The 12,276-nt window shown below is 35.8% G+C and overlaps 1 protein-coding gene and 1 long non-coding RNA gene across 10 annotated transcripts in view; one reads left to right on the top strand and one right to left on the bottom strand.

Annotated features, from left to right (window-relative positions):
- The window catches only part of LOC145315749 (choline transporter-like protein 2), a 91,624-nt gene that overhangs the window by 57,820 nt on the left and 21,528 nt on the right, over positions 1–12,276 (top strand). For 8 of the 9 annotated variants that reach the window (XM_080155794.1, XM_080155795.1, XM_080155796.1 and 5 more), the window contains 4 exons: positions 2,051–2,173; positions 8,992–9,093; positions 10,158–10,235; positions 11,457–11,516. In XM_080155794.1, coding sequence (XP_080011920.1) covers positions 2,051–2,173; positions 8,992–9,093; positions 10,158–10,235; positions 11,457–11,516 — 363 coding nt within the window. Of the gene's footprint in view, positions 1–2,050; positions 2,174–8,991; positions 9,094–10,050; positions 10,129–10,157; positions 10,236–11,456; positions 11,517–12,276 lie in introns of all 9 variants that reach the window. The other variant, XM_080155792.1, reaches the window with a different exon arrangement.
- LOC145318193 (uncharacterized) lies at positions 2,644–3,617 on the bottom strand. Its single transcript, XR_013879248.1, has 2 exons — positions 3,575–3,617; positions 2,644–2,944 (listed from the first exon to the last, which is right to left on the bottom strand). It is a non-coding gene; the product is annotated as an uncharacterized LOC145318193 (long non-coding RNA).

Raw genomic sequence — 12,276 nt, 5'->3', positions numbered from 1 at the left:
TTCAAACTCAGTCAGAAACTGCTAAATTCTTGCACATTCCCTTTAAGCCAGTACCCAAAGTCTGAGACTCCTAAAAATTGAATATTCGATCCATTATCCCCTCCCTTACTCCCTGCGTTTATTGCATCTTTCTCTATATTAAATCTCAGGTCATATATTTTTTTATATGATATGAAATGAATCATGATAAAATGAAGTAATGATACTGTAAACCAGGAAGGGATGGGACATTGGGCTGTCAAATATACTGGCCCTCAAAGTAACGTTTTCTTATTAGTTGGTTCAACAACTTTGGGGACTAAATTAAATTTTGCTCAAACATTAACTTTCAACCAATAATTATAATCTACAGTATGGGTAATTTTTCGTATCATCATTGGGGATGTACAGTACATCAATTTATCGGCCATTGTCTTATCCCTTAAGATCCCTGACTATAAACCCTGAATATATCTCTTTTACTTTTTCTTTATATCTATAAATGTTCATCATAAAAAGAAGCTATAAAGATTATATCATTACAATTTTATTTTATATGCAAATTTTTAAAAGATGATATTTTTCAGGGGGGGGGGGAGTCATTGGGGTGTTTATTACACTAGTCCCCAAATTTTTATAGAAACATTTTCCTATTCCTTGGCTTCACAATTTTGGGGACTTTTGCTGAACTTTGATTGGTTTTGGTTGGTTCATTAAGTTTAATGACCATACGTTTTAACCACTAATTGTAATCTACAGAAATGGTATTTTTGGTGGGGAGGTACATCAATTCATCGGCCATTGTCTTATCCCTTTAGATCCCTGATACTTCTGAAAATGTCGAGGGATTTCATTTTAATAAAAACATTATCTTTACATAAGATTTGGGTAAACTTGTTTTTATAAAGTATGACAGAACAGGGAGGGAGGGGACATTGGGCTGTATGTTACACTTGTCCACAAAGTTTTATAATAACGTTTTCTTATTCGTTTGCTTCAAAACTTAGGAAACTTTTATTGAATTTTGATTGGTTGTTGCATTAAGTGAAGTGTTCAACTGTTTCAACCACTTATTGTAATATACAGAAGAAGAAATCATTATAGGGGATGTACATCAATTTATCGTCCATTGTCTTATCCCTTAAGATCCCTGAAAGCAACCTGCTGGAGAAAAATAAGAAAAGGATTCTATTTTTTCATCTTGTTATGAAAATATAATGTGTTTGGTTTAGAAACAGAGAGACATTTCTTTGTTTACTTTTTACTAACTGAATCTTTTGTATATTACGTTTTTCATACTTTTTTTCATTAAAACGCCAATATTGGCAACTTTATGAATATCTCTATTTTTAAAAGGATAATTTACCTGAAAATACCAGGGAGGGTTAGACAAATAGACTGAAAATTTTTATGTTACCAAAAGTTTTATCACAACGCCTTCTCTTTCGCTGGGCACTTATTCAAATCTGATTGGTTGGTTCAAACTAGCAGTGTCAAAGCTTTTCAACCAATAATTTCAATACACAAATTGTGTAATTTAGTTTATCGTTTGGGATTTATATCAATTTAACTCTAGTGTCTTATCCCCCATGGTCTCTGTAAAAAATATTGGCACATATCATACTGGTTATTTATCGCATCGTATTATAGACAGCTTTCCGCGGATATTGGTAGCCCTGGTCTCACAAAACTGGTTTTAATTCTATGACTTGTTTAAATATTCGTGGAATATTGTCTGTAATACGATGCTATATATAATTTTCAGTATGACTGAGAACCGGTTTTTGTCTAGCGGATATTAATCGGTTTCGAAGCCATACCGGAAACTTGTTTATACTGACTACTTAGTTCCAAGTCCAAACCCTAAGAAACTCTGGCTAATCAATCAATAACCTTTGTTGAAGAATTGTATAATCCAGGTAAACCTGACCCCGGATACCTGAATGATCTGCTGTGCTTGTGGATTGGATACTTTATAAAAAAAATCGATTATTTGGTTCAGTACTTGTAGTGATCAGTCTTTTAAACCAATAATTTATTCTAACATTTATTGAAGAATTATATGATCTAGGTAAACCTGACCCCTGACTACCTGAATGATCTGCTGTGCTTGCGGGACACTTGGCTGGCATTCACCATCATCCTCGGCATCATCTTCTTCGTTCTCTTCTGTGTTTTTGTCTACCTCAGACAGGTTAGGATACATATTTTTTTTTTATAGAAAATCCATAAAAGATCCATAAAAGCGAAGATCTGAAACGGTAGGACAAACGAACATCAACTTGTAGACTGTCAGAACTGAATATCACAAAATTGTGAGTGAATTTGATGAAAAACTACAGGATAATGTTTAATGACTTACATTTTTAGGGCTTGATTATAGGGATGCTTCGTTTATAACATTGTACTGTGTTGTCCTAGGTGTTAGTATTCTAAAAATCAGATAAATTAAATCATATAAAGATATATTGATAAAAATGTTAAAAATCAACGTAATGGACGTACGTAAGGCTCGAGCCTAATTTATTTATAGAAAAGCTTTGCATTTAAAAACATTTTTAAAAGGATAGCTTCCTGTTGGGCGAGCGGAATCAATAGCCGGCCTATTAAATACCTATTTAGTTAAAAACCAAAACCATTTATACTGCCAAAATAAAACAAATATTGAAGTTGTACAGATTTATTAAAATAAAGAAAAAGATAGATACATACAGGTTAGGTGCGAAGCTTCTCTACAGGTGTCACGCCAGGATGACCCAATCTAACCTCTTAGTCCTGGATTAAATAACCAAGACAAGGTTCAGAAGGCAAAGTAGAAGGAGATGACTCTAAACTCTGTTGTTAGTTGCTAACCTTTGCCCTGTCTCCAATCCTAGTTGTCAGCACAACCCGTATTGAGTAGGGCGCCAGTTAAAGCAACACTGGGTACAAGGTACACGGTATGGTAGAAACAGTTTGGTAGATTCTAAATAAGAACATATTAAGAACAAATAATATAATAGATAACAACTATAGATTAACTATTAGAGTATCATAATAGAGTTAAACCTTACTATATTGCAAAAGGCAAAGTACAAAAGTTAACTGAAAGAAAGCTGTTCTAATTAGGGTTGGGCCGGATATCCGGTGTGGCCGGATATCCGGCCATATCCAATATCCGGCCGGATACCGGATATTGAAACTATCCGGCCGGATATCCGGCTATATAATTTTTTATACTTTACACCAAAAATCTCTGCTTTTTAAAATCTTAAATGGCTATAATTTTCTTATTATTGAAGCTAGAAGAACATTTTTCTGAATAAGTTTAACTTTATGTAAATTTATATAAGATTTCTGAAGAAATTTTTTTTTACTACTTTAATATCTGGTAATTTGGCTGGTTATCCGGCCGGATATCCGGTAATTTGGCCGGATAACCGGATATTTGCCGGATTTCCGGCCGGTTACCGGATATCCAACATTTGAAATCAGCCGGATATCCGGTAACCGGTATCCGGCCAAAAAAGTATCCGGCCCAACCCTAGTTCTAATAGAGTGTCTATAGGGCCTTATATCTTTTGGATAATGATAATTACAATTAATATTTACATACCTAAATACAGTGCTCATTAGGCGGCGGATTTCCTTAAACTGCAATTATCTACCATTTAGCTAGCCCTAACGTAAACTGATAATTGAGCGATAACTAGTTTAGGACATAAACAATAGAAATTAAGTGTACTCACACCCCTCCTTAACCGAACTTTAGATTAAAAAAATTTCCCAAACATTCGGACAATTGGGCGTTCAAATAGGACCTAATGGTAGTTAGAATCAGTTGAGAACAAAATCCTAGCCGTTCCTTCTTGCCAGATATTGCCATTTTAAGATTTTAAGTAAAATTACACTAAATATCCTATTACAAAGATAAATCTTCTTGAAATTTTTAGTGTAATTTTAATGGAACAGCCCCAAAACAGAGTATCTTTTCTCCTGCAGCCAAACTGACTGCCTGGATTTCCTAACAGAGAGTGCCTTAATGTATTAACACAAGTAGGGATTCGAACCCATTCCTAAAACTAACCAACATGGAATAGCTATATATTACAGCATGAGTTCAGTATTTTCACCAGTTAGTGATGGATGGCTAGCCATGGCAAGGCATATAATAACCAGAAACCGGACCATTCACCCCCAGGCCCCAGTGGAGCAATTTGGAGGTCTGCACCACATGTTTTCTGGGGTGTTGTTCACCCGCACCCAGGGATAGAGCAGGTCAAAACCCAGAGGTGCCCTCAGACTCCTATTAACACTGCCACTTGTGGGTGCAGCTGCCCAACCGGAAATAGCAACCTATAGAGGTAGATGCCATGATGGACTCTGGCAAACAAGTTCCAAGCTCAGGGTGATTTCACACACCCTTGCCCGAGCCCTGTGCCATGAAATGCTCCCCTGCCAATTCCAGATTAGCACAGCTGCTACAAAAGGAGAGCTGCAGGTGGTGGGCTGCATACATTGCTCAAGATGCAAGTTAGTTCTACCCTGATCTTGACCCTCCAGGAGATCATGGTGGTGTGCATCTTGAACCATGCCCTGAACCTGGGAGGGTTCTGTCTGAGGGAGTCAGGGATACAGTTACTGTTCAACATACCTGAGCTGATGGTATGGATCAGTTGGGAGAGTAGCCATGGTTGCCCCCACTCCCATTAAGTAAGTGAACCCAGCGCTTCCAAGCCTGGGGAAGGCCCAGGGCCCCTCCCACCACCAGCGACTAAAGGCAAGAAGCGCTCTAGCCGTACAATCAACTGTTTGGCCAAGGCAGTCTCATAGGGCCACTGCCAGCCACAGTTTTTGTCCTCACTGAATTCCCTGTGGTCAAGGAGGTTGTGTAGCACCTGTTCATAGCTGACCAATGACCACGATATGGGTAGCATGGAGTTGCTGCCCATTACATTCAAGGTAGGGTCCAAGGCCCTCTAGAAGGTGAAACTGGACATTGGCTATTTTTAGTTGTAAACCTCCATGGTGTCAAGGTGCCTTCAGGAGGCGCAAACTGGATAGGGGAGGGGTTCCACATCAAACTGCCCCCCAGGACAGAGATGGTAGTCAAGACCTGTCCTAAACTTCAAGCGCAGGGGCCTGAACGTGGAGAACCCCAGTTACAAGTCAAACAAGGATCTGACCCTGCTGAGCTGGATCTTTAAAACTGTTTAGTGTGGCAGTTGCCTCTGCCAGATGTACAGCTGCTCAACAAATAGTGATCTTTAAATCAAAATAGCTATACATAGCTGCGGCTAAATGTAGCCATGAACCATAGCTGGCCAAGCTAAAAGTGGCTACAGTCATTTAATATTGCCATGTAGCCACAAAGACAGCCACTTTAATAATTAATTATAATTTTTTTATTTCGAAACCATCATAGATCTTGAAATATAGATTTTTATAAATAATAATTTAATAAAATATATATGAAATGTTGAGACTTAAAAGATTTTTAAGATCCATATTTCTAGGATAGCCGACATTGCACAGTCATAAAATCCATGTTTTATTGGCAGAACTGGCAGTGGCAGCAGCTGCAACTATGGCTGTAGCAGTGGCAGTGGCACCAGCTGCACTAGATTACTTAAAGATCCAGCTCTGATCACAAACAATAGCTAGAGGGTATCCAGAGAGGCATTCATAGCCTGAGCCCAATATACAAATTACTGTTGTCATGCTATAATATACAGTTATTCCACATTGGATAGTTTTGGGAATGGGTTCGAATCCTCACTTTTGTTAACACAATATGGCCCTTCCTGTAAGGAACTCCAGGCAGTCAGGTTGGCCAGAGGAGCAAAGCTACTCTGTTTTAGGGCTGTTTCATTACAATTACACTAAAATATTGAAAGAAGAGTGAAGTTTGTATTAGGATATTTAGTGTAATTTTACTTAAAATCTTAAAATGGCAATATCTGGCAAGAAGGAACAGTTGGGATTTTGTTCTCAACTGATTCTAACTACCATTAGGTCCTATTTGAATGCACAATTGTCCGAATGTTTGGGAAATTTTTTTAATCTAAAGTTCGGTTAAGGAGGGGTGTGTACTTAAAACAGAATATCTATTAAAAATCACAATAATTCGATCATTTAATGTACATGTTTTAAGTAATATTTTGTCAACGTTTTGTAATAATTTTTATTTATTAAGTACAAATGAACATTAATTAACCCTTTGAGGAAGAGTGCATATTCACCTAGCTGCTCATACGACACTTCCTTTTAACGATTTGAAGCACATAAAGTGATAATTCTCGTACAATATGAGAATAGTTATTTCTCGCATCGTATCATAAATGGCTTTCCGCGGATATAGAATGTACAATTATGAGATTAAAACTAGTTTTTTTAGCCCCGAGGTGACGAAGTCACCGGCTAAAAAAACTAGTTTTAATCTTATGATTGTACATTTCTATATTCGTAGAAAGCTGGACATAATACGATGCTAGACATAGTTTTTTCGTATGGATGAGAACCGGTTCCTATCCACCGGATTCGAATGAATACGAGAAAGAATTTTACCGGTTTCCTGTTTAAATGAGATAATAGCCATTTTTGACTCTTTTAAACTATTATGCTTTTCAAATTCCTCTTTTTACACAGTAAAAGTTTATATTAAAAATGTAATAAATGATTATAATATGATAATTTATTACCCCTTTTTATCCTTTGTAGAAACTAATTTTCTAATTGGTTCTCTGTCTAGTTCAAGTTGGTCAGATTTATACTTTAATATCTATAATACAAAGTAGAACGATGTCTGTCCGTCTGTCTGTCCGTCTGTCCGTCTGAAGCTTAAGATCTCGGTAACCGCTGAACCGAATGGGCTCTACTCTTCAGGGAATATACCTACTGGTCCTGTGGTGGTTTTAAGATATTTTCTTGGGGGGTGGGACACCCCCAACCCCCCCAAAAACAAAAAAATCCCCCCCCATTTTTTTTTTTTTTTTGTAGGAGTTTTCCTTGGCTCTTTTACGAATTTCACCTTAATTTTTTTTTATAACCTCTTGGGGCAAAGCCCCTAGAGGCTAGGGGCGAAGCCGCTAGTTTTATACAGAGTAGAACGATGTCTGTCTGTCTGTCTGTTTGTTTGTCTGGTTGTAACGAAGGATATCGTTAACCGCTGAACCGATATGGTTCTCCTTAACAGGGTAGCTTCTCCTAGGGTCCGGGAAGGTTTATAACTATTTTTGGGGAGGGTACCACCACCACCCCAAGAGAATTAGCCCCTAGAAAAAAATTACTCCCCCCTAAAGAATTTTTTTTTCTCAGTTTAATTTTTTAACTAAAATTAAAAATGGGGGGGGGGGCACCAACACCCTCGTTGTTCACGTACATAATACATAATATAAACCTGACAATTTATTTATCTCCTGGTGTTTCATGTAGCTTTTATAGTTAATTTCCTGAAAATTACAGCAATACAAAGTTTAATGATACGAGTACAGATAGTAGTAACCTTGTTTATTTCATATTGCTATTTAAACATTGAGATGTAAAGTTTTCCACCTTAGAGCAGTAACTCTTTTGGTCTACAATGTTAGAATTAAATTTTTAAAAATATATTTATCAAACGCTTTGACAAAGTCAAAGAAACGCTAATTTTGCCATTTTTAAATCGTTACTACTCTAAAACTTGTTCGTTCAGATTTCCATCATTTCAAGTCTTAAATCTTTTGTTGATTTTTAAATATTTACATCCTTATGGATAGGAACCGGTTCTCAACCATACGAAAAAATTATGTCTAGCATCTTATTATAAACCGCTTTCTACGAATATAAAAATGAACAATTATAAGATTAAAACCAGTTTTTTTAGCCCGTGTACATTCTTTATCCGCGGAAAGCGGTTTAAAATACGATGAAAGAAATAACTATTATTCCTATACACGGTATTAGTTCTCTTAGTGTTGACACTTTTGTTTCTTTCATGTTAAAAAAAATATCTTCTTATATTTTTGATGTTACTTTTTCCTATTTTCGTATTTATTAAGGCTCGCCGGTATGGATGGTGTCATTCTTTTTTCGAAGTAATAATATATTCTTCGCAAGTAATCTGTTGTACTACAAGTGTACTACAGTGAACATACAATTAGACTGATTACGAAAACTTGTACATGTTAGAGAAAATAGACTCTGGTTGCTATTTTTAAAACAATGCCAATCTAGACAACATTCTAGACAACATTTTGGTACAATTTATCATTCTAGTTGTCATCTACATTATAACTTAGGATAGCGGCTACGCCTTTAGAAGCCTCTGGGAAACGTAAAATGTTTTATTTTCAACTTGTGTTAAGATTATCTGTTTACCAAAATATTTTTACGGCCGGTAGATGCGATTAGTTATATTCTTTTTATTGCAATTTCTCTTCGGAGGTTGGTGGAACCCTTCCCAAAATAGTTATAAACCTTCCCAGAATCTATTAAAAGCTACCCTGTAAAGGAAAACCATATCGGTTCAGCGGTTAGCGAGATCCTTCGTTACCGACCAACAGACAAAGATCCTGTCACTTTCATATAAGTAGGTATTAGTCCGTCTGACAGCCCGACGATGAGTCACTAAGAGATTATTAAGCTAAGATGACATTAACCATCTTATTTCTTGTCCAAAATTAAATAAGTAATGCAATGAAATTGTATGGCTTGTTATTGCTGTGCCTTTTGGCCTTAATTTAACTGAAAATTGTTTGAATTTAATGGAAAATAATTGTAGGATCTTTTTTCATGCGATTTTGAAGTTTTGATTGTGACAAAAAAGGATATTAACTAGAGAAGCAAGTTCTTTGCTTTTAATTAAGATTCTTAGAAAGGCAGGAAAAAGGTTTAACCAACAAGGGGAATAAATCTAAAATAATATTTGGGGGCAGATGAATGACAGCTGAAATTACTTATAAGTTTCGTGATTTTTTCCGAATTAATTTTGTTGTTGGTATAAGCTGGTAGAAAGACCCTGATGTAAAATATTTACTTTGTTTTATTTTTCAGAGGATTTTGATTGCCATAGCCTTGATAGAGCAAGGTTCGAAGGCGGTGGGTCATATGTTCTCCACCCTGTTCTTCCCAATCATTCCCTTCATTCTACAGCTGGTAAGTTAGTTTCATGCATTATTAACTGCTTAGCGGTTGCGCCCCTAGATGCCTCCAAGGCATATGTAGTGAGGGTAGGAAAGTCGACTCCACACTCGCAGCTTTAGTTTTACAAAAAAAATATTTTAGCGTGGATTTTTTTCTAGAGTTGATTTCTTGTGGGAGGTTATTGGTACCCTCCCCAAAAATAGGTTTCAACTTCCCAGGACCCAAGAGAAGCTACCCTGTGAAGGAAAACCATATAGGTTCTGTGGTTAGCGAGATCCTTCGGTACAGATAGACAGACAAACACCCTGTTACTTTATTATAATGATTATTATATCCAGGCTGTAGCTGGATGGTTTAAGATAGTTGCCATGTACCTGTAATTTTATCCATAATTATTATATCAAGGCTGTAGCTGGATGGTTTATGATAGTTGCTATGTACCTGGCTTCCTCTGGAGAGTTATTCTACCTGTAATTTTATCCATAATTATTATATCCAGGCTGTAGCTGGATGGTTTATGATAGTTGCCATGTACCTGGCTTCATCTGGAGAGTTATTCTACCTGTAATGTTATCCATAATTATTATATCTAGGGTGTAGCTGGATGGTTTATGATAGTTGCCATGTACCTAGCTTCCTCTGGAGAGTTATTCTACCTGTAATTTTATCCATAATTATTATATCCAGGCTGTAGCTGGATGGTTTATGATAGTTGCCATATACCTGGCTTCATCTGGAGAGTTATTCTACCTGTAATGTTATCCATAATTATTATATCTAGGGTGTAGCTGGATGGTTTATGATAGTTGCTATGTACTTAGCTTCATCTGGAGAGTTATTCTACCTGTAATTTTATCCATAATTATTATATCCAGGCTGTAGCTGGATGGTTAATGATAGTTGCCATATACCTGGCTTCATCTGGAGAGTTATTCTACCTGTAATGTTATCCATAATTATTATATCCAGGCTGTAGCTGGATGGTTTATGATAGTTGCCATGTACCTAGCTTCCTCTGGAGAATCAGAGTACAGAGTTATTCTACCTGTAATTTTATCCATAATTATTATATCCAGGCTGTAGCTGGATGGTTTATGATAGTTGCTATGTACCTGGCTTCCTCTGGAGAATCAGAGTACAGAGTTATTCTACCTGTAAGTATATTTTTCTATGTAAATCAGAGTACCTACAGAGTTATTCTACCTGGATGTATTTTTCTATGTAGAACATAAAAATTTAGAATGTGAAATAAGGAACTTGAACATTGAACCGAATATCGTTATTAATATCTCTACGTTTTTACTTTCTAAATGGCAAACGACCAAACTGCGATTAGTTTTTAAGAGTTTTCCTAGAAAAATTTTACAATTTAGGTAAGTAGATCTTTAAAAACAAATAATAAAAAAACTTTTCAAAACCAAAGTTTTCTATTTCATGTTGAAATACCAGTACATGCGTAATAGTGACTGAGCACGTATATATGTACTGGCAATAATCAGGGATCTAAAGGGATAAGACAATGGCCGATTAATTGATGTACATCCCTTAGGATGATACACCAAATTACCCCTAGTGTAGTTTAAAATTAGGGGTTGAAACGTTGAACACTCAACTTAATGAAACAACCAATCAAAATTTACTGAAGTCCCCAAAGTTGTTAAGCAAATGAATAAGAAAACGTTGTTATTAAAATTTGGGGACTAGTGTAATAAACAGCCAATTATCTCCTCTCTCTCTCTCTGGGTAATAATTACGCAATAATTTCTGAAAAAAGAATAACCTACCATCCATCATATATAAAGTCAGTCTATACATATATTATGCTTCCCTGAAGTCTAAATGTAAGAATTATCATTTTTTAACATAATACGCTGCGTAGTTATGTAGTTAAAAATTATGAAAAACTAGGTGTGAATTACATACAAAGAGAAAACTTTTCTGAACGTACAAATATTTCCTTTTACTCTATTAAAAAGTTTTTTTTTCGAAAAGGGGAACACATTGTTTCATTTTTGTTGTTTTCAGTTTTAATTATTTGTTTTCGTGGATGGTCAGGGATGTTGCACCGAAAGAAAAACTGTTCCTATGACTAAGGAGATAGAGGAGGGGATTGATTTATTTTCTATTGCCCTATTCCTCAGGTAGGGAAGGGACATAGGGTTGTTTATTACACTAGTCCCCAAAGTTTTTTGATAACATTTATTTTCGTTGGCTCAACAACTTTGGGGAATTTTTGATTGGTTGGTTCATTAGGTCGAATGTCAAAACTTTACCACCACTTATTTTAATCTACAGAAGGGATATTTTTGTGTATCATCATTGGGAATGTACATCCCTGCCTATTCCTACCCTTAACAAAGTTTTTCATATTTTAGGAGAACAAATGTGATAATATTCCAGACTGCAAGAATTTTAAATCAAATGAAACGTGCACGGTAATTAGTTTCTCAAATGTTAGAATTGTCCTATCGATTTTAAACTTGGCATGATGATTCCTGAAGTAGTTAGGTACCATTCTATGTTCGTTACCAGAATGTCCTATGTTATCCTTATTCATGTGATTTTTGGAATACTGATTTCCATTGCAATTAGTAACAATGTTATAAGAGAAGCATCTCTATAATCAAGCCCTAAAATGTAAGTATGTCCATTGTCCATAAAATGTATCCTGTAATTAAACAGTTTTGCAACAAATTTACTTATAACTTTGTTTAGACTTGTACATTTATATTTTTATTCAGTATTGACACTCTTCATGTATTAATATTCATTTGTCCTACCGTTTCAAAGCTTTGCTTTTATGGATGTTGTCATCCTTGTTTTATATTAGTTTATTCCTTTCTCTATCCAATAACCTTCGGGTCTTTGTTAATATGGTTTGACCGATGAATCAATAAGATATCATCAATCATACTACATTAAATACAAAGAACAAAATTACCTTTCTGCAGTATTATCCTACAAGCGGCTACGCCCCGTATAGACCTCTAGGGGCACATTAAATGCTTTCTTTTCAATCTTTGTTAAGATCAGCCACAAAAAAATATCCGCTAGTTATATATTTTTGGATTTATGGCGATTTCTCTTTGAAGGGTACTGGTACCCTTCATAAAATAACTATAAGCCTTTCTAGGACCTATTAGAAACTACACTGTAAAGGAGAACAATATCAGTTCAGCGGTTAGCGAGATCCTT

Source organism: Acartia tonsa, chromosome 4, assembly GCF_053477335.1.
Source record: "Acartia tonsa isolate MP-2025a chromosome 4, ASM5347733v1, whole genome shotgun sequence".
In the NCBI taxonomy this organism is placed as follows: domain Eukaryota; kingdom Metazoa; phylum Arthropoda; class Copepoda; order Calanoida; family Acartiidae; genus Acartia; species Acartia tonsa.
This window is presented reverse-complemented; position numbering and strand designations above follow the sequence as displayed.